The 22,658-nt window shown below is 44.9% G+C and overlaps 1 protein-coding gene across 7 annotated transcripts in view; it reads right to left on the minus strand.

The window, feature by feature from the left end:
- EBF2 (EBF transcription factor 2) overlaps positions 1-22,658 on the minus strand; it is a 123,741-nt gene that overhangs the window by 8,748 nt on the left and 92,335 nt on the right. For 2 of the 7 annotated variants that reach the window (XM_066567249.1, XM_066567247.1), the window contains 7 exons: positions 14,674-14,791; positions 12,774-12,904; positions 11,754-11,880; positions 6,412-6,500; positions 4,157-4,222; positions 3,459-3,636; positions 1,061-1,246 (listed from right to left, as the gene is read on the minus strand). In XM_066567249.1, coding sequence (XP_066423346.1) covers positions 1,061-1,246; positions 3,459-3,636; positions 4,157-4,222; positions 6,412-6,500; positions 11,754-11,880; positions 12,774-12,904; positions 14,674-14,791 — 895 coding nt within the window. Of the gene's footprint in view, positions 1-1,060; positions 1,247-1,525; positions 1,529-3,458; positions 3,637-4,156; positions 4,223-6,411; positions 6,501-11,753; positions 11,881-12,773; positions 12,936-13,991; positions 13,995-14,662; positions 14,792-22,658 lie in introns of all 7 variants that reach the window. The other 5 variants (XM_066567248.1, XM_066567246.1, XM_066567250.1 and 2 more) reach the window with 5 other exon arrangements.

Raw genomic sequence — 22,658 nt, forward strand, 5'->3', positions numbered from 1 at the left:
ATTTCTTTGGGGTTTCTGGGGCAGCCTTGGCTGTGTGTTCTGGTCCCTTTGGGGTTTCTGGGGCAGCCTTGGCTGGGTGCCCTGATCCCTTTGGGGTTTCTGGGGCAGAGGGGGTGCCTTGGCTGGGTGTTCTGATCCCTTTGGGGTTTCTGGGGCAGAGGGGGTGCCTTGGCCAGGTGTACCCTGAACCATTTGGGGTTTCTGGGGCAGCCTTGGCTGTGTGTTCTGATCCCTTTGGGGTTTCTGGGACAGAGGGGGTGCCTTGGCTGGGTGTGTTCTGGTCCCTTTGGGGTTTCTGGGGCAGAGGGAGTGCCTTGGCTGGGTGTGTTCTGGTCCCTTTGGGGTTGCTGGGGCAGCCTTGGCTGGGTGCCCTGATCCCTTTGGGGTTTCTGGGGCAGAAGAGGTGCCTTGGCTGGGTGCCCTGATCCCTTTGGGGTTTCTGGGGCAGCCTTGGCTGGGTGCCTTGGTCCCTTTGGGTTGCTGGGGCAGCCTTGGCTGGGTGCCCTGGTCCCTTTGGGGTTTCTGGGGCAGCCTTGGCTGGGTGCCCTGGTCCCTTTGGGGTTTCTGGGGCAGCCTTGGCTGGGTGTGCCCTGATCCCTTTGGGGTTTCTGGGGCAGAGGGGGTGCCTTGGCTGGGTGCCCTGGTCCCTTTGGGGTTGCTGGGGCAGCCTTGGCTGGGTGTGCCCTGATCCCTTTGGGGTTTCTGGGGCAGAGGGGGTGCCTTGGCTGGGTGCCCCGGTCCCTTTGGGGTTTCTGGGGCAGCCTTGGCTGGGTGCCCTGGTCCCTTTGGGGTTTCTGGGGCAGCCTTGGCTGTGTGTTCTGGTCCCTTTGGGGTTGCTGGGGCAGAGGGGGTGCCTTGGCTGTGTGTTCTGGTCCCTTTGGGGTTGCTGGGGCAGCCTTGGCTGTGTGTTCTGGTCCCTTTGGGGTTTCTGGGGCAGAGGGGGTGCCTTGGCTGGGTGCCCTGGTCCCTTTGGGGTTGCTGGGGCAGCCTTGGCTGGGTGCCCTGGTCCCTTTGGGGTTTCTGGGGCAGGGCACACAGCTCAGGGGCAGCAGGGCCGTACGTCCGTAGGGGGAGCCGCTCGGGGAGCCGTTGATGAAGCCGGGCGAGCCGGGCACGCCCAGGTTGCCCATGGGCACGTTGCTGTAGCCGTTCATGCTGCTGCTGGACGTGCTGTAGCTGGACTGCTGCGGGGTGGAGCTGGACGAGTAGCCCCGGGGGGAGATGCTGCTGGTGTTACGGATGTAACCTGGAAATAAAGCACCTTTCAGAACTCCCTCCTGCACATCCCCTGCTTTAATAAATGCCATTGAAATCCAGATTATTTAAACTGTTCAGCAACACCAGTAAATTCAGTGGTTTTTCCTGAGGTAGCTGGAAATAAAGCACCTTTCAGAACACCTGAGTGGCTCAGAACTCCCTCCTGCACATCCCCTGCTTTAATAAATGCCATTGAAATCCAGATTATTTAAAATGTTTAGCAACACCAATAAATTCAGTGCTTTTTCCTGCAGTTAAAGTTCTGAACCAACTTTTTGAAGTGATCCACTGTACATTTTCCCAAGAAAATTTGATTTATTAAAATTTTAAATTCATTCAAAGACCTGGATGACAGTGTGTGTGCTTATGTTTACCTGGGGTAGAATTTATAATATATGGGATTTTCTACCACTGAATGGGGGAGGATTTACTCTTCAAATTATTGTTGAATTGTTAAATTACAGATAAATTACAGATAAAACAAGTACTTTACTAAGGGGAAATGATAACCCGTACAAAGTTTGCAGTTTAACTTTTAATTTCCTCTACTTGGGAGAAAGAATAAACTGGGTAAGTAAAACCCATTTTTGCTGTATTAAAAAATGCTAACAAATATTTGAGAGGCAAAATTTAGCCTTTTTTTACTCCAAAAAGAGAGTTTAAAATGATAGCTACCAGCATAAAAAGATAAAATCATTATTCCAGCTGCAAAAGGGTCTTTCCATAGAAAAAGCTTTCATTAAAGAGACTGATACGATAATTACATTAAGAGTAGTCACTATTTAGATATAATATTTAGGTATATCAAGTCAGATAATTTCTGCTCATTTACATTAGAAGGTTCTAATTCAGGCCTGGTAAGACCTTGGAAAAATAAGCAAATTATCTTCATGATGGATTTTAACTGGGCAGATAGAAAATTAACTTTACGTGGGTTTGCTGCCTTAGAGTGTTAAACACAGCCAATTATTGAGATCAACCACAGACCATGTGTGCTAAAAATCAAAATATTCAGGACACAGAAAAGTTGAAAATTCTTTCAATGAAAATTCTTTCAAAAAAATTCTTTCAATGGTGATACATTGTTTTATGGGTTGTTTTCCTCACAATTAATAGTGTATCTGGACTAAATGTAATGCATACAATATATGAATGTTGGTAAAATTAACACTGAAGCAGCTGCCTTAAAAAACAAAAAAGGAAAATTTCCCACCTCCATGTGAGGTTTTTTCCAGCTGCTGCCATTGCTGTTTGTGAAAACAGAGATATAATCAAAAAAATCGATATTTTAAGGGGGACAGGGAGGGAATTCAGGGGCAAGTTGGTATCAAAAGTAATCAAAAATTATTTCAGATAAGACACAGGGGCAGCACCACCCTTTGGGATGCCCGGTGTGGGAATCTATAAAATCAGAGGGTTTTGGGAAAGCTGCAAAAGGCAGGCCTCAGAGACAGCAGAACTGTGATTGGAGCTGAGCAGTAGCCATGAGATTGGTCAGCAGAAAAATTATGTAAAAAGTAGAAAAGTAAGGACAAATAGAACAATGGTCTGTGTATTAACACTTGTCTAGAATTACTCCCTAAGCTACAGAAAAGTTTATCTAGAGAGATTTTAGGAAGTTCTAAGCTTAATAACAGAGCTCTGTGCATTGTGTTTGAAGGCTCACAAGCAGGTCTTTTATTTGAAAGAAGCAAGCATTGTTTTAACCACAGGTACATGTGTTTATAGTGGTTGGATAGAACTACTGACAATGTGCTTTTGCTTTGTGTGATTGGTCAAAAAGCTTTTAAAGTGAATTTTAGCATTAAGTTCTTTGTCTGCTGCCTGGGATGTGAGCTGCTGGCAGCTTCCCATTGTCATCACCATGGAATGAGACTGATGCTGGAAAATCAAACAGCTCGACAAGGGTCCCACAGCAGCCCCTTCCCATTGGTGATTTGTACACAGACCCCCAGCCAGCAATGCCCAGAGTTAAAGGCACCATTGGGCACAGGGAGAGGTTGGAAATCAGATCCAGGAAAAGTGATTGGGAAGGAGAGGCTGGAAATCAGATCCAGGAAAAGCGATTGGGAAGGAGAGGCTGGAAATCAGATCCGGGAAAAGCGATTGGGAAGGAGAGGCTGGAAATCAGATCCAGGAAAAGCGATTGGGAAGGTGACTGGGTTGGGGTTTCCAGCTCCAGCGAACGCTCCGGGACTCACCCTGGTTGTTGCCCTGCGCTGACTCGGAGATGCTGACGCCCAGCTGGCTGCCGTAGGAGTTGATGCCCATCATGGAGCTGTGGGCAGGGGAGCTGGGCAGCGCGGGGATCTGCGCGGGGTTGCGGGGCACGCTGTACAGCGCCTCGGCGATGTCGGCCGCGCGCTTCAGGATCAGCTCCTGCAAGGAACCCACGGGGCACAGCTCAGGCAGGAACGGAGCAACGGGAACCCCCCAGGAACCCCGGGAATCCCCCAGGAACCCCCCAGGAACCTCCCAGGAACCCCCAGGAACCTCCCAGGAACCTCCCAGGAACCTCCCAGGAACCCCGGGAATCCCCCAGGAACCCCCCAGGAACCTTCCAGGAACCCCCGGGAACCTCCCAGGAACCTCCCAGGAACCTCCCAGGAACCCCTCCCAGGAACCCCCAGGAACCTCCCAGGAACCTCCCAGGAACCTCCCAGGAACCCCTCCCAGGAACCCCCAGGAACCTCCCAGGAACCTCCCAGGAAACCCCCCAGGAACCCTTTGGGACCTCCCCAGGAACCTCCCAGGAACCTCCCAGGAAACCCCCCAGGAACCCTTTGGGACCTCCCCAGGAACCTCCCAGGAACCTCCCAGGAACCCCCCAGGAACCTCCTGGGAACCCCCAGGAACCCCCCGGGGCTGGGGTACACCCTCCCACCCCCGGCAGCCTGACCTGGTTGTTGTGGGGTGTCCCGTACAGGGCCTCAACCAGGTCAGCAGCTCTTTTCAGCAGCATCTCCTGTGGGGCACAGGGAAAGAGGTGTTGTAAGGGCAAAAATAGCTCTGGTCAATAAAATGAAGTAAAATAAAGATATAATAAATAAAGAAAATAAATAAAAATTAAAATAAATTAAATATATAATAAATGAAATAAAAATATATAAATAAAATAACAATAAAATAAGTATATAACAAATAAAAAGAAATACAAATTACAATTATTAAAGTATATAAATAACAATAAAAATAAATATAAAAATAAAAACTAATACAAAATACAATTAATTAAATAAATATGTAATGAATAGAATACAAACAAATAACAATGCAATAAACACAATAAAATGGTAAAATAAAATAGAACAGGGGAAAATAAATAAAATAGTAAATTGAATAAGACAGAATAGACTAGCCTAAAATAAATAAATACAATAAATAGACGAATAGAATAGAATAGAATAGAATAGAATAGAATAGAATAGAATAGAATAGAATAGAATAGAATAGAATAGAATAGAATAGAATAGAATAGTTAAATAAATAAAACCATGAGCTAGTTAGTATTCTCTCAAGTGACTCCAGTATTTGTGTGTGGTCACTCTGAAGCCCGGGTGCGTTCAGGTGCTGTGTTCAGGTGTTATTTGCCAGGTACCTGAGGAATTTAAGCCCTCCCAGCGGGTCAGAGCAGCCCCTCAAAGCACGAGTCCCTTCGGAGCCAGCGGGAGCTGATCCCTGGCTCGGCCGTGCCGAGTGCGAGGCTCCTCCATGACCCGGAGCTCTCCAGAGTGCTGAAACTGGAGCCACCGCAGCAGCACCAGAAACAGAGACAAATCCCAGACGTTCCCGCTCCCCCGGGGATTTCAATGGATCCCTCTGCATGGACTCATGAACGTGCGTAGGATTCAGTGCATCCCTTTGCATGGACTCATGAACGTGTGTAGGATTCAGTGCATCCCTTTCCCTTTACATTGACTCATGAACGTGTGTAGGATTCAGCACATCCCTTTGCATGGATTCATGAACGTGTGTAGGATTCAGTGCATCCCTTTACATGGACTCATGAACGTGTGTAGGATTCAGTGCATCCCTTGTCATGGACTCATGAATGTGTGTAGGATTCAGTGCATCCCTTTGCATGGACTCATGAACGTGTGTAGGATTCAGCACATCCCTTTCAATGGACTCATGAACGTGCGTAGGATTCAGTGCATCCCTTTCCCTTTACATGGACTCATGAACGTGTGTAGGATTCAGTGCATCCCTTTGCATGGACTCATGAACGTGTGTAGGATTCAGTGCATCCCTTTGCATGGATTCATGAACGTGTGTAGGATTCAGTGAATCCCTTTGCATGGATTCATGAACGTGTGTAGGATTCAGTGAATCCCTTTGCATGGATTCATGAACGTGTGTAGGATTCAGTGAATCCCTTTGCATGGATTCATGAACGTGTGTAGGATCAGCGCATCCCTTGGCATGGACTCATGAACGTGCGTAGGATTCAGTGCATCCCTTTCCCTTTACATGGACTCATGAGCGTGTGTAGGATTCAGTGCATCCCTTTCCCTTTACATGGACTCATGAACGTGTGTAGGATTCAGTGCATCCCTTTGCATGGATTCATGAACATGTGTAGGATTCAGCACATCCCTTTGCATGGATTCATGAACGTGTGTAGGATTCAGCACATCCCTTTGCATGGATTCATGAACGTGTGTAGGATTCAGTGAATCCCTTTGCATGGATTCATGAGCGTGTGTAGGATCAGCGCATCCCTTGGCATGGACTCATGAACGTGTGTAGGATTCAGTGCATCCCTTTCCCTTTACATGGACTCATCAACGTGTGTAGGATTCAGTGCATCCCTTTGCATGGACTCATGAACATGTGTAGGATTCAGTGCATCCCTTGGCATGGACACAGCATTTGGGCTCAGGGATGTGCCACCAGGGATAGGGCAGAGCACAAGGACAATGAACTGGGAACGTTCACTGCACTCAGTTTAGCAGCAAAATTACACAGAGACCATTTGAAATCTAACATACAAAAATCACTGAGGGTTCCACACAGTCCCATTCTTGCCTGATTTGCAACTAATTGGTGAATTCTGATGTGATTGTCATTTAAGATATAATTGTGTCTCTTTTATGAATTAGAAATGAAATAGCACATTTGGTGGGCTGAGTGAAATGCTTAAAATTATTTTACCTTAGCTAATCTTTCAGGGTCCCCAGGATGTCTTGGGATGACCTTCTGCAGTCTTTGGAAGCCGTAATCTATGGTAGGTTCATTTAAAGCTGGAAGGAAAACATCAAACCCCACCACATTATATGACTGTATCTAAACATGTATTTTTATATGGCTCTGTCTCCACAGGGCAACAAAGAAATCACGACTTCTGCACTTAAAACTGCTCCTATCTCCCTGGCTGACTTCTCATCCTCTATCAAGGGCTGAATGAATAATTTGCAGGATGCAGCAGCACTGTCACAAAATACTCCTCTAAGGATGAATGTTTCACTCTGAGCAAAACCATGACAGCAATAAAGCAAATTATGAGGCAAATACACACCAGAACAGGTCTTCTCCTGCTGGTTACAGAGCCAGAAATCAGACAGCCGTGTTTGCTCCTCTAATAAACACATTCCACACACGCCCCCAATGTTTTGCAGTCCTGAAGTAGGGCACAGCTATTCATTAGACACATTCCCTTCCCCACTTGTGTGTTCTGCATACGCTGCCACTTCCCTGTAATGATCTTAATCTCTGGTGGATAAACCAGGATATTTTGACCCAGATCCTCAGTTAGCAATAGCTGGCAGAGCCCTACTGGCATCGCTGATGATGATTTCAGAAAACTTCAGACAATTTCCTAGTCTCTGCTAGGAAATGGCAGCAATAATACTGGGATTTCTGATTATTCAAACTCCAATTTAAATTGGTGCAGAACCCAAAAGTCAGCTTGCACCATTCTGTGTGCTCTGGCTCTGCCTGCCTCCAACACCTCAGCAGTGCCACTGAGCACCAGCACAGTTACAGGGATGATTTTCTTTGAATTCCCTCATTCTTCAGAATGCACATTTTAACACAAATGACACATTCATGCTGAGGATTCTGTGAAGAATTTTATGACACATTTAATAAGTAACATATGTAAGTCCTTTAGCACTACCCTCAGTCAGTGCTGACTTAGACCTTCCTGTACCATTTGTGGTTCTTTTGGGAGGGAAAAAAATCTTTTTTTAAAATAACTGGCACTGGCACAGCTGAAAACCCCTGATTACAAGAGATGCTGATGGTTCTTATTGAATGATCCAAAGCATCCTGAGCACCACACAGGAGAACCTGAATCTTCTGCACCAGGAGAAGAGCCCAGGACATGAGACAGACTTTTACACTGATCCAGGTTCCCTGTTTATCCCTGTTCCTTGTTTGTCCCTGTCTGCCTTTGGTATAACAACATGAAGGTAAAAGGTCACATTCTCCACTGAGATACATTTTATATTTACTTTTTATTAAATAATTATGGCATGGCATAAAGTTTAAATATTACAGGAGATAATCAAGTGGGAATTGAGCAGAGAAAACCCAGACCTGAGAATTTAGTCTTGGCTATACTTAGAATGTCTTTGCTCTCCACTGGGAGCCATTCTGGTTTGCTCAAGGAGTTTAATAATACACATTTCAACAGCCACAGAATCTACATCCCGTTTGGGAAGAGGAGTTTTTGGGGGGTGGGCTATTTTGCCAATAATCCTGAGAATTAGAGGCCAATTCTCTCAAGAGCCTAAACATCATTATGTGGCATTTCTCTTCTTGATCACAAATCTATTCATTTAAGTGATATATCTAAAGCTAAAGAAATGTGGAATATATAGGAATTCAAACATGTGAAATATACAGGGATTCAAATATATATAAAGTTACTAAAAATAGCTAGTGGGAATATGCAAAATGCTAATTCAGGAAGAAGAAGCTGGCTATTATTCAACAAACATTTTTCCAATGGATTGACATGGACAGTTTCATCCTGATAGATCAACAGCAGCAAATCATTTCCCAACAATGCTGAATTGTTCACAGGACTCAGCCATCCTGAATCAATGTGTACATTATGTCTTTCAGCACAAAGGTTTTCTGTACAGCCTGCAACAAAATTGCCCACTACTGGTTTTACTCATTGATGGAACAAAAATATCTCTGTTGTGAAATCCTGTGAAAAACCAGTACCAAGTATTTGGAGGAGTAAATTGCACCTTCCCAAGTGGAGGCCAAAGATGAAGAATCCACCAGCAAGTTTAAGCAGCTTCCCAACAATTCCACTTCCACTGAGGAAAGAGCTGCTGGGTCAGGAGTGATTTATCTGTGTGTTACATAGAAATATGCTGGAATTATATCCAAATGCTTTGGGGTTCATGGATTCAGGGACCATAAAGGGGTCTGACACACAAGCAGGATGTTCATTGTTTCCTTGAAATCAGATCTCTGAAATTAAACCCCTCAGAAAATGGACTCAGGTACAAAATCCCTTTGGCAAACCTCAAATCCAGAGTTTCAGGCTTAAGGGGTCTCTTTAACTTCCCAAAACAGTTTAAAAAACTGGGCATGGCATGATATAAATTATGCACAAAAAGAGAAGCCACCTGGGGAATAAACTAAATTATCAGTGAGCCTGTAAACCTCTTCCTAGCACGACTGTTTTAACAACAGATTTGTTGTATAAGAGTAGGACGGATCTAAATGTGTCACCAACTACCTGACTTGATTTATGTGAGGCTCAGAGTCTGGACAGTGCTTCCTCTTTGATGTTCTTTACCCCTCAAACCTGTGTTTTTACCTTAAACACAGCTATTCTGACTTGCTGGAATAGGAGGGGAAGGACAATTCTCGCAGCTGAGCAAGTTCTCCCATGGCACTTGGCTGCATCTGCCCCTCTGTGCAGGGCCTGGCTGTGACCCCCTCCCAGCACAGTGCTGACACTGGAAGGGGTCACTGTCCCACCACCCATCCCAGAGGCTGCAGCAGGAGGGTGCATGACTGACCCTGAGTGGCAGCAGCCTCTGCTGCTCTCACCCTGGCAGATCTGGGAAAGGGCCACGTCCAAGGGCCTCCCCACAGTTCTGCAGCTCACCTTGGACTCACCCCACAAAGCACAGCACAGGAAAAACAGGAGAATCAAAGTCTGGATATCTCTAGAAATATCCTGAACCCACAAAGCTGTGGCAGAGGGAGAGCAGTTTTTGCAGTGGGCTGCCCAACCTTTAAGGTGATAACAGAGAAAAGGCACCTGTGGCATCAAAGTTTGAATCATGGAATGGTTTGGGTTGGAAGGGACCTTAAAAATCATCTTGTTCTACCCTGCTGCCATGGGCTGTCACACCTTCCACTAGTCCTGGATGCTCCAAGCCCTGTCCAACCTGGCATTGGACACTCCCAGGGATGGGGCAGGCACAGCTTCTCTGGGAAACCTGTGCCAGGTCCTCACCACTCCCAATGGGAGGAATTTCTTCAGTAAATCTCACCTAAATTTCCCCTCTTTCAGTTTGAACCCATTACTCCTTGTCCTGTCACTACAGATCTTGATGAAGGGTCCCCCTCTGGTTTTCCTGTCAGCCCCCTCAGATCCTGGAATTCTCTATTTCCCCATGTCTCTCACAGGCTAAAGCAGTGACAGCAGGAAGTGCTTTGTCACCTCAGCTTTTTCTGTCCAAGGGAACTCACTTTTCCAATTTATGGAGCTCTCTGCATCCTTGTGAATGTTGTTTCTCACAAGCAGAAAACAAGAGCTCCAGTCTCCTTACAAGATTTAGCAAACCAGCACCTTCCCATCTCTGGATCCTGGCACGGAGGCTGATACAGCACAACCCAGAGCCCAGCCTCTCCCACAGATGATTTTATATTGCTTTGCTCTGACAAGGTAACCCCTGGAGGATTTCTGCTCAGCAAGGAAAATTATGTTCCAAATCTCCCTGATATACACATTTCCAGGTTAGCATCTCTGTGACAAAGTAAATGCAGAGCTGTGATCAAACTGAACTAGGAAAGCCTACAAGACGTGCCCTCAGCTGGCATAAACTGGTGTGTTATTAAAGCCAAGGGAACTATAATGGAACCACTTACAGCAGCAGAGAATTTGAATTTGTGTCGTATTAAAAGCAGAATATGAGGCTACAGCAAGATTAGCAGCAGAGAACAAATGTCTTTTTATTCCAGGAGCAGCTGATGAAAGGAAAGCAATTCAGAACAGGGATGTGTGTGCAACCTGTATCCTCACCAGATGAAGGCACACACAGGGACTGAGTGCTTGGTTGTGGTTGTGGGATCTCATCCTGTTGAGATTTTTACCTCAGATGCTTTCAGAGAGGGTTTTGACCTCAGACCATGGTGGACAGTAGACTGGGGGGGGGCACCTTGTTGGGTCACAGTGGGAACTGTGGGTTCCTGGGAGCCAGTGTGCAAGCAGGACTATCCTACCTTGGGTCAGGTTTCCAGTTCTTTATGCCTGTTGGTTCAGGACCCTTTTCTGATAAGGTTCTGGGTTCACGTTTGGGATGGGACCTTTGCTTTCAGATGCCCCCATGCCTGGCTGTGTTTGCCCTGCCCATGAGTCCATGGAATCTGCCTCTGTAACCTGTGGTTGTCACCTTTTGTTATTTTCACTATTAAAGTTTTGTTTTCCAGGCTAATCCATCGCTCCCATTCCTCATTGTTAGCCAGCTTCTCCCAGCCAAGCCGAGCAAGGAGATCACAGTGAGCTTCCAGCTCCTTATGTTGTTATTTAAAAACAGGCTTTTATCTCTCATTTGAAGTATTTCATCTCTTACTTCAGCTGCTAAAGTTGGTTCAGCCACTGCCATTCCCCTTCAGCGAGCCATTTGTCTGGGTTTTTGCTGTACTCCCCAGCACATGGTTCCATGTCTACAGAACCCTGCTGGCTTCACTCTGGCAGGAAGTTTTCCATGTGGGAACTTTATGGAAAAGTCCACACATCCCATTTTGGTGAGGAGAGAGGAGAGGAGGCCAATGGCCGGGTTGCAGCAGCCCTGAGTGAGAGGGCTTGGGAGTGGAAACACTGAGAGCCCCAGAAGTGCAGCAGTGCCAGCACAGCACACTCTGCAGAAGCCCGACATAAAGACACCTTACAGGACACAATGAGCTCCCACAGCAGCCTCACTGTGCCAGTTAGATTAACCCTTGAAATGTATAGCTAATTTTTATATTAATCTTTCCAACAGTTTCAAACAATCTTAGTGTGACTCCTTCCAAAAAAAGAAAAGAAAAAAAAAGAAAGAAAAGCTCAAATATAATCAGGCTGAATGTAAATATTTGGTTGTACATTCTGTAGGCAGACCCATGTCGTGACAGCAGTTGGGAAAAATATTCATGTGGAGTAAAAATGCTTTATGAAACCTCCTCCTTACACCCCCAAATGTCACCACTGCCAGAGTGGCCTTGGATGAGCAACAGGGTAAATTAATTAATGAATTAATTAATTCAAACCAATAGCAATCACCAACACAGCTCCTGCAGCCCAAATCCCAGGCACCCACCTGTGTAAATGAACCTGCCTGGTGCTCCTTTGCAGAACTGTTTGGATTTGTAGGACAATGTCACCTCCACCACGCCGGGGATGTGCCGGGGAGGCGTCTGCACGCGGATGGCGTGAGGTGTGATCAGCTGGGAACAGCAACAGGACAGCACCATCAGGGCTCTGCTCTATCCTTTCACTTCACCAGTAAATTACAGAAAAGTTTGGGTTGGAAGGACCCTAAAGATCACTCAGTCCCACCCCCAGTGAACACCTTTCTCTGTCCCAGATTTCTCCATGTCCTGTTCAACCTTGCACACTTCCAGGGATGCAGCAGCCACAGCTTCTCTGGGCTGCCTGTACCAGGGCCTCACCCTAAAAAATGTCATCCTCATTTCCAAGTCTACCCTTGTTCACTTTAAAACCACTCCCCCTTGTCCTGCCATCACAGGCCTCAGTAAAAACTCTTTTTAAAACAATTATCACTATAGATCAGCAGAGGGATACCCCTGAGTTAGATCCTCGCCTCCAGGGAGAGGATCACACATTTTAGGATGAATTGCCATCAAGAAACTTGTACTGTTAAGCCCATTGGTTAATTGATGGCTTATTCCTGGGCCCAGATGGATTTTTTTTCTCCTTCCAAAATTTAAACCCTTTCTTTATTTCTCTACCTTTGCTTATGTAAATAAACCTGTGTAAATAATAAACCCTGCGGAAAAACTGGTAGAGTAACATTCATTAATTTCAACAGTGGGTAAAAAAAGATATGGGAATATCAAATGTCTCCTTCAGCTCATATCAGGAGACAATTTCTAATAATTTCTTTGATTTTATAGACACCTAGAATTGTTCAGTTCCATTCTGGGTATCATTCAATAATAACACAGAGCAAGGAAAACACATTCCATAAATTCCCTTCACACAGGTTTCTGTGTCCCACCTCACACAGCACCATGGAACAGGAGCAGGAATTAACCCCATTCCTCCTCAGAAAAGGGAAGTCTCCCCCGCTCAGGGGCAGAGGGGCAGCTGTACCCACCTCACTCCACACCAGCATGGTCCCAAACACCACCTGCAGCCCATCGAAGAAGTTGTCCCCGATGATGATCACCATGGCTCCCCCCGTGGTCCACCCCTCGCTTGGGCTGATGGCTTTGATGCAGGGCGTGGCTGCACAGAACAAAACCCCATCAAAACAGCTCTTTAAGATGTCTTTTTTTATCTCCCCAACAGCTTTGAGGCCTGGGTGTAAATCCCTGGAGCAATTCCTGTAAGTATCAAACATCCCAAGTGATGCAAAACCTGCATCACTGGTGGAGAGCTGCTCCATCCATCCACACCTGGGAATTCCTGAGTTCCCACTGCTAGCAGAGGCCTAGGACAAGTCCCTTCCAGCCATTCACCCATGAAGGCTTCTTACCACTCCACAAACCCCAGTATGCTGATAAATAAACAAACAAACAAATAAATAAATAAATAAATAAATGAATAAATGTGTTTTCTGCCTTGCAAGTGTTAATTACTTGCCTATTCATTAGTGGCACTTAACATCGTGCCATTAAAGCCTAATAGGCCAACTGTAGTGGGTGTAAAAATGAAATGCTTAAATGATTGTGCAGAGACTGCTTAAAAAAACAAAATAACACCCACTGATTAGCATATGATCCCACAGACACAAACCCTGTGGAAAAAAAGGTAGAGCCACATTCATTACATTTATCAATGGGTGAAAGAAGATATGGGAATGTCAAATGTCTCCTCCAATTCATATCAGGAGATAATTTCTAATAATTTTCCTGATTTTATAGAGCCTTTAATTTTTTTTTTTTTTATTTCTCTCTTCCATTTGTTCAAGGCCTATGGACTATGCATCCCATCAGGAACCCAATATGGTTTCCAGGCCATAACCAAAGTCAATCCATCACTCCATTCCCAATGTTGACAGGGTCAGAGGTGGAGGGGAACTTTGGCAGTGCTCCAAAAACATGAGACTCCTTTGAACAGCCAGTCAATCACATCCAATCAGTCAAGGAAAAACTGGATGGCTTCCTAGGCTAGGAATCCTGGGATTTTCCTTCTACCATTTCACTGCCCGCTGGGGGAGAATTAACACCACTCCGAATTCTTTACTGATTCAATCATTTTCTTCCAGTTCATTAATTCTTCTTTTAGGTTGATACAGGGCACAGTTAAGAAGCGGGGCAGCAAAACATTATAATGAAATAATATCCCTGCTTGTCTTTTCTACTAACATCACCAGCTCTTCTCACTTTCAGTGGCAGCGGGAGAGGGAAAAGCAGGCACTGATAGCACTTTCCAGCATTTTCCAGTCGTTTTTGAGCACTGTCTGTGTGAGGGAGGCGGAATGTTTTGGGAACGAAGAGGGAGAGGAGGGGCCGAACGTTTTGAAACTTAACAGATACAAGAATTTGTAATTGCTTGAATACAGTCCCCAACCCATCCTGGAGCTGGCCATGAGTCTGGCTTAGCCAAACAAACTCACATCAATTAGTGTCAGCTCCCTCTGCGCATCGTTAGGCTCCGTGCACAGTTTGTTTAAGGGAACCAGTGACACTTTTTCATACACATCTTGTGCTGGAACGGCTCTGTTTAACTAAGATGTCATCTTGCCTAATTTGCCTGAAATCAAATCTATCCCAGCTGAATGAGAGAGCTGAAATTTAGATAACACTTAGTGTTTCTGTGTTTTTCATCTTTGCAGTACATACTAATTAATAAATTGCAGGGGGATGGGGAGTCAGTCCCTTAGATGTGAGGAGGATCATATTTTGCATGCAGTAGACACTGTTTTCCTGCCTCTGCCTTCCCCAAACCCCCTGAGGCTCTGCAATTCCCCCTTAGCTCTCCTTCCCTCCTGAAAACAAACAGAAGTGGAAGAATGGGTAATTTCTGCTCTGCTCTCCAGACAAAACTCCCACCTTCTGAGGGGTCGAGTCTTCTTGCTCTCCGCCCGTGCTTGGAGTTGTTGTGCACAAACATGTTGTCAGACACTGCCAGCACGTGCCCATCCACGTTCACTGTTGTTGATAGCACCACCTGGATATTTAGAAAGAGAAGGAAAAAACAGCCAGATAAACAATTTATTTGAAATTCAACTTGTTAAGGATTAATTATTCAGTTCAGCTAAACTTTACACCCTTGTTCTGTAAAATGGCAGCACACCCTGCAGGATATAAGAAGGAGAGAAAATATTTTCAGCCTTCATTCAGTGCATTAATTGCATTTAACACAGCATCCTGTGGGCTGTATAGAAGCCTCACTGTAAAATGACCCAGTTCCTGCAGGATGCAAACTCCATGAAAACAGGACCTAATATCATGCCTGGGTTTGATATGTGAGTACATGGTGCCTCCTGAAAAATCATCTGAGCCTGAGCGCCCCAAACCAAGCAGCAGGTTTTAAACATCAACCTCCATGACTGGGCTCCAATCTGAATTCTTAGAGGAAATAACTGTATATATTAATTAATTCCACTTTAGTTTTACTGTATCCAAAGCTCTAAATCCCATCAATCCAGATAAAGATGTGTGACTTCAAACCACAAACTTTTGGGAAAAAACAGTGTTTTAACTCCTGAAAGAAGATGCCCTCTGACTGAGTGGGTTTGACCATTAGTTGGTGTAAATGAGCTTAATTCCATCCCACTGCCACACCTACAGTGCAGCACAGCCATGGAGAGTCAAACCCTGGATGTGTTCATGGATTTTCACAGCCTCAGATGTCACAGCTGAGGTAAGAGAATGTCAAGCTCTAATTGTTGATAAAACTCTATCCAGCACAGAGCAGGAGAGACCTTGCCCTCCCCAGGCTTAGGCGAGCTTAAAGAATACTTTCTTTCTCGAGACAACTCTAATTCATTCCAAAAGGCTCTTGTCATCCTGTACTCTTATACTTCTCAAGCATTCTTGTCACAGAATGTGTTGCTTTTGTGTGCCAACTGATTTCCTCATTCCCATTAGGGTGGGGTGTGACTCCATCCAAAGGGAACGTTTCCCGCATGACATAGCTGAGCCCACTCAGATGCACTTCATTATTTTCCCTTCAACAATGGAAATAAATTTTAGTCTCTCACTGGCCAGCCCAGAACACACTGTGGCAAAGGGGAATAGGCCTGAATTATTCCAGTGTCTGAAATATTTATGACAAGTGTTTAAATTGCAACCAAATGTAAATAAAAAGTGTGTCTTGTATATACAGTTACACTATGGAACAGAGACATCTCTGAGCTCACTTACACGAGTGGAATAATACACACCCACCTGCTCCCAGGGAGAGAATAGAGGCAGACTTCAAGTGTTCACACATAGAATAGAGTCATGGAATGTCCTGAGTGGAAAAGGGACCCACTGGGATCATCCATTCCAGCTCCTGGCCCTGCACAGACACCCCAAAATTCCACCCTGGGCACCCCTGGAGCAGTGTCCAAACTCTCCTGGAGCTCTGGCAGCCTCAGGGCTGTGCCCATTCCCTGGGAAGCCTGGGCAGTGCCAGCACCCTCTGGGGGAGGAGCCTTTCCCAAAATCCAGCCTTTCCCTGATCCCCAACCTTTTCCTGGTCTCCAGCCTGACCCTCCCTGGCACAGCTCCAGCTGTTCCCTGGGTTCTGTCCCTGTCCCAGAGCAGAGGTCAGTGTTGGAATGACCATTTGGGTTGTGCACAACACAAGAGCCACATTTTGGTAGGAGATGTAGAGACCCCCACAGCAATGGCAGAGTAATGGCAAGAACCAGTCCAGAAGACAAGTGCTAAGCATCCTCTGCTCCCTGAGCCAGCAGGAATGGAAGATGCACTTCTAGACCTCTCTCCATGTCTGGTTCCATTTTTATCCACGTCTCCCATCCATGACAGGAGGGCCAGAGCTGCTTGGCCTGTCACAGGCTGGGACCCAGGGTGAATAAACAGAGCATTCTCATGGACAGGACAAGATGCAAAGTTCAGATCTGGAGCAGAACCTTCTCAAAGTTTGGGACCTTTTTTGCTGTAACCTGAATTTCTGCAGAGACCTTTGTCATTGGTACACCACCACCACCCAACTCCTCATCCATGGTGTGGAGAAAGGACATGTGAGAACATGGACATCAAAATGACTGAATTTCTTCACTTTGCCCCAGCTGTTCCCTCTTGCCTGATGGAGACCACAATACAATTGTTTTATTCTGGAGATTCAAAGCCAATGTTTTATGGATAAAAGGAGGAGGAATGTGCATTCCACCATGGTCTCTAACTCCCAGGCCCTTCCCTTTCACAAGCCAACTGCTTTCCCCCAGTGAGTATTTCCTGGGTCATGAAGGGTGACCCTTTCCATCTGGAATCAATCAGTCAACTCCTGACAACTTCCTGAAACACCTCACTCCATTTCCTGTTCTCTCCCCCTTCCCTCTTTCCCCCTGGTTTGCTTCACTCTTCAAAACTGCAGGCCACAGCAGCTTAATGTTAGAGGGTCAGACACAGTTAGACTCCAAAACACTACACAAGAACACCTTTGACCTTCAAAAATCTTTACATCTTAGCTAAACAAATCAAGGTCAACATTTCTTACCATTACCTTGTTAACCATTTCTATGCACTTTTGCCAATACCCTCCTGAACACGTATTTATCAACAACACTTGTTCTCCCAACGTCGTAAAATAGTCCAAGCCCTTTTTAAAAAACCCTGTATTTAGTGCTGATGAAAGGGGATGTGCAAACTGCCCTGGAGATTTAAACTCTGACTTTTGCCCACACCACTGGCAAATGGTTCTGGGTAGTTTTTCTTTTCCTGCCCTGATGGCACCACTTCTTGTGTATGATAATTTGACTTCTTTGCCTATTCTCTGTGGATGATCTTTTACCTAACACCATTTGTTAATGCAAAATTTAATTTAAAGGAAATGATCTGAGAACAACAAAATAGTTCAGGTAGGCCATGGGTTCTGGTAAGTGAGGCTGAGGGCCAAATTTTAGGCACAGACAGCATAAAAACTTAAGATTTTGTGCCACCCAAAAGCTGGAGTAAACTGTCACCTCTGCTGAGGTTTCAGAGCACAGCAAGCAAGAAAGAAGTAGAGAGGACAATGTGTTATTCCTTCATCCTTCCAAACACAGATCCCATCTCCCTCAGAACCCCGGGGAATTAAGGATTCTAAGCTGTTTTCACACTCCTTGAGGTTCTCCCTGCCAATCTGCAAAGGTCTTCTTATCAGCTGAGAGGCCACAGCCATAAAGCAGTGGTACCCCAGCAGTCCTGGGGAAATGCTGGAGCTGTATCCACATTATTTTTGTTTCCCAGGTGGATTTCTGTAAGGCAATCCTCGCTCAGAACCCACAGGGAGGGTTCACCTCCCCTGACATCCAGCCAGAGTGTCTTTAGCACTTTAAACTCGGCTTCTCTGAGCCCTACTGCCCCTCTTTCACCTCCCTGCACAGCTCAGGGGGTTGTGTTTCTTTACAAACCTTCACCTGGGTACTACACATTTCCCTCCCCCAACTGTGTTATATCAGTATTTTTATATTCTAAAGTGTGCTGCTCTTCAAATCACAGATATGCAAATCCATTCACATCCTCAGATATAAAATCTGTATCGGTCACAGACACCTATTTAGACATATGGTACAAACATTCCAGGCATACAGGCATTTACTTACATGTAACATATCTCATCACTGTGTAAATGATCTCTCTCAAAAAATTCCTGTTACCATTCCAAGTGTGGAAAAAATTCTTTATGACATTGTACATCTGGAAACAATATTGCATTCCTGATGCACTTTCCCTTGTAACTCTCTAGTCACAGCACCATGTTATTTTAACTTAAAAAAAAAAAAACCCACCCTGTTATGAGGATTTAAAATTATTATTATTATTATTATTATTATTATTATTATTATTATTATTATTATTATTATTATTATTATTATTATTATTATTATTATTATTACTATATTCCAGCTGAGTGGAAGGAAAGATGTCAGGCCTCATCCTGCTGCCTGGACTTGGACAGGGCTCCCATTGATGTCAACAGGAATTTTGGTTGAGGGAGTAACACAGGAGGAGAGCCTGGATATGACGGGTTTGCCTCAGAGTTGGATTAGGAATAAGATAAACAATGTGGAAAATGCCAGCAGCCTCACTCTACTCAAAACTTCCATGGAATTCTTTGGGAAATCCTCTCCAGGACCCTGATCCTGCAGACTGGGGGCTGACAGCAAACTGGGCACCCTACCTTCCCCCCAGGGAAGCTGAAGGTTCTTGGGACACAGCCTTGGACACCACTCCTGGGTCACTGACACCTTGTCTCCTGCTGCTATCCACAGACAAACCACGGAGCTGCTTTCCTAAAATCATTTGCAGCCATTTCCACCTTCTGCCTTTGACACTCGTCTTGTTTTAAGGCCTGGTGATGAGGGAATTTATGGCTCACCGCCTAAATTTATTCCTAGTCAGTTTATACTTAACATTAGCTTTAAAATTATTATTTCCCTTCCTGACCTTCCTGAGGGTAATTTCAGAGAGCAGTTCCACCCCTCCCCAGTGCAAGTATTTGGGCCAAGCTCTTGTCCTGCCCCTGTCCCCTTAATGACCCATTCCTGCACCTGTTCCAATGTAATTTTGCTCTCCATTGGCTGTGGTTAATCCAGTGTATTGTACCCAAACAAGAATTCAGAGGGGCCCAACACAACAAATCTGCCTCCTTTCTGCTGGCAGTCTGAGACTGAGTGGATCTCATCTGTGGTTTGTTTTTAATGGATGAGACATCACTCTGGGAACTCTTTCCCCATGGATATTTGGCCTTCAGATCTGAGCACATTAAGCTCCTTGAGTACTTTTTCTCTTGCAATTGAGTCAGTCCTTCCCTTACTCACTCAGAATATAAAATAACATCACCTTTTGTTGGGTCAGTCAGAACCCGATGAAGAAATCTGCCCCCTCCAGGAACAGGCCCAGGCTCTGCTGACAGCAGCTGCATTTGTTTTGCAATCTCTGCCTGGGAAATTAGTCCCCCATCATGATTGTTTCGTGTAGTATTCACCTCTACCAGCAGCTCAGTGATCCCTGTCCATATCCCAGCCTGACCAGGGGGGACTCTGGCACATTCCTTCCCCAGCAGCCTGAACAGGATTCCTATTTAGAGCAGTTATGTTTTATCTTTGCCATCCTTTTTGCTTCCTACAGCCTACATTCCTAACTCCCAATATCATCCCACCCCTCTTAATAATTTTCCATTTCCCTGAGTGCCACAGAGCCCTCAGAGCTCTGGATCAGAGTGAGCTGGGTGAAATCCCAGCCCCAGCCAGCTCTGCTCACGTGCCTGATGATGAACTGATCCAACCACTCCGAGGTCAGGAAGGAAACCTCCCCAGGGGTGCACCTTGTTATTTTTCCTTTCTCTTTCTCCCTAGAGCACCTAGAGGAGGGGGGGTACCTGCCAGGAAACATTCCATGTCATGTTTTCTGCTGAAAACAGAGGGCAATTACTGACCTTTCTCATTTTGCTGCTAAAAAAGGACATTGGTTCAAAGCCGACCACTGCTAGAACCAATGTCTGCTGCCTGCTACCCCTCCCTGGCACTGCAGGACCTGTTTAATCACTGTGCTCCTGGAGGAAACAGAATTCCCAACCAACAGGAGCCTAATGTGTGAGCACCAGGTCTCAGCTGGAGCATTTCAGCTCAAGAGCCTCATCTTAATTCTACAGAATTATTGTCCCCCTTTACACACCACTTGTTACCACTAAAGTATCATTGGGCTTCAATCAAGTTCTGCAGGAGAATTCCTCAGTAAATGGAGAGCATAGTTTTTGGGGTTTTTATTTTTATTTTAAGTTCCATTCCTGGCAGAATCCCTCACTGAGAACACAGCCTTGACTAACAATACCTATGTAAACTCAATTTGCAGAGGAGCTGAACTCAAACCCTGTGTTTGAATAAGTAATTTTGGGATGATTTTTGCCTCAGTTTTCCACCCATCAGCTTTATTTGGAAATATTTTAATTTATAAATAACCAATATTTGTTTCAGTTAAATTCACAAGGACATACTGCTTGATCTCTGTGGGTTTTGGGCAGCCATCAAGTAACTATGAAAGTACCCCTTAGTTCTAGAAATATTCCCTTTCCATTAGTTCTAGAAAGAGTCTCTTTCCCTGCTTTAGCCACTGACAGACATTGAAGAAGTGATTCACAATAAAATCATGTTACTACAGGGGGAAAAAAAACCTCACTAAAATAATGATCACACATTCCTTAACTTCTGATGTAAAACATAGTTTTCAACGGCACAAAATCATTGCATTTGGTTAAAAAAGGAAGGCAAGAGGATCACAAAGCAGCTGGCGTTGCTCTCCAAACTAAAGAATTATAGTAAAAAAACCACAACTCTTCGGGCATCTGGAGCTGCATTAAATTTACAACACAATGTTAATGCAACCTTTCCTCCCCTTTCTCCCCCCACCCCCCTTTTTTTAATGATACACATGAAATCTAAGATTTAATTTCTCTTAATATATTACTAGTATAATATGAAATATCTAAATCTTGTAATGGCTCTGGAAGTGAGGCTGGGGCCAGGCTTGGACACTGGATCCAGTGCCTTGGAGCTTTGGGGATGAGCCAAGCCAAGCCCAAAATGTGCAGCTTCACACCCATCTTTAATCAGAAGCATTAGCTTGATGCTCTTCCATCATGAGTAACCATTGCTCTGTGCTGGAAAACTCAGTAGGATGCATTGTAGGGCACTATTTCCACATCTCATATTTGTACTTGTGTCTCATCAACAAAGCCTCAGGTCTGGGCTTTCATTCAGGCTCCATTAAAGAGCAAAAACACTCTTGGACAAGACCCTTTCAGGCCCAGGTTTCAGCAGTGATTTAAATGAGAACTTTGATAGAAGGATTTTCTCTGCTCTTTTGTTTAATAACCACAGAAGAAAAGGAGTATCCTGATGTGTCCTGGAGGTGTGATAGGCACTACTCCATTGAAAATGAAAATATTTGGTTCTGCAGGAGAACACAGATAGGAATTAAAGCACACTTAGATGAGCATTGCTGCAGAATTCTGTTTGCACAAGGAAAGCCAAGTGCTTGGAAGTGTCTGGAAAAGGAGGGACTTAATAACAACAGCTGTACAAATAATTTATTGGGGGAAAACCAGCAGAATTCTTAGATATGGCCCAAGACTGAAACATAGTGAATTAAATAATGAAATGAATAAACCACTCTGCTGCCCTGTGGTTTTTGAGCCTGCTTTTACTCTGCTCACAGGTTCTGCACTGGCAGGATGCACAACTACCCCTTCAAACTTAATAGACAGCTCTGCACATTCATTACTTTGCCTGGTGAATATCTTAACAATTAAAATGAAAATTAACGTGTCCAAAGTGTGCAAACAGACCACCAAAATTTTAAAGTAATTTTTTTCCCCCACTTTTGACTTTCAGGGTTGCTGACAGGCCATGCCCAACAAGCAGCAGGCAAAAAGAATTTATCAAAATTTTAAAACAGAAAACTCAACAAACACAAAAAAAATCAACCAAAAATAAAAGAAGTGTCCAGAGGCCACTGGAGTGTTTAAGAACACTCCTAACTTTGGTGATGTTCAGGGAAGTAATGATGATGTCCTTAGAAACCAGGAGGCAGACAGAAAACAAGCTGTCTTTGCCCATTGTCCTTCCTGTTCATCATGGCTAATTTGCCTTGGAACACGGAGCTTTGTTATTCCCAAGGTGTCAAATTTTAGCAATTTGAGCCACTTTTTGTATCTTTTTTTATCCACACTGACCTCTGCAGCCCAGAACAAAGCTCAGCAACCCATGTGTCCAGCTCTGAAGCAGCCTGAATGAAGATCCTGCTCTCACTCAAAACCTCAAGAATTCTGTCATTTGTCTCAAAGGTTTTCATTCTGTAACTCTGAGAAAAGGTTGACATTT

This window comes from Molothrus aeneus, chromosome 29 (genome assembly GCF_037042795.1).
Source record: "Molothrus aeneus isolate 106 chromosome 29, BPBGC_Maene_1.0, whole genome shotgun sequence".
NCBI classification, from domain to species: domain Eukaryota; kingdom Metazoa; phylum Chordata; class Aves; order Passeriformes; family Icteridae; genus Molothrus; species Molothrus aeneus.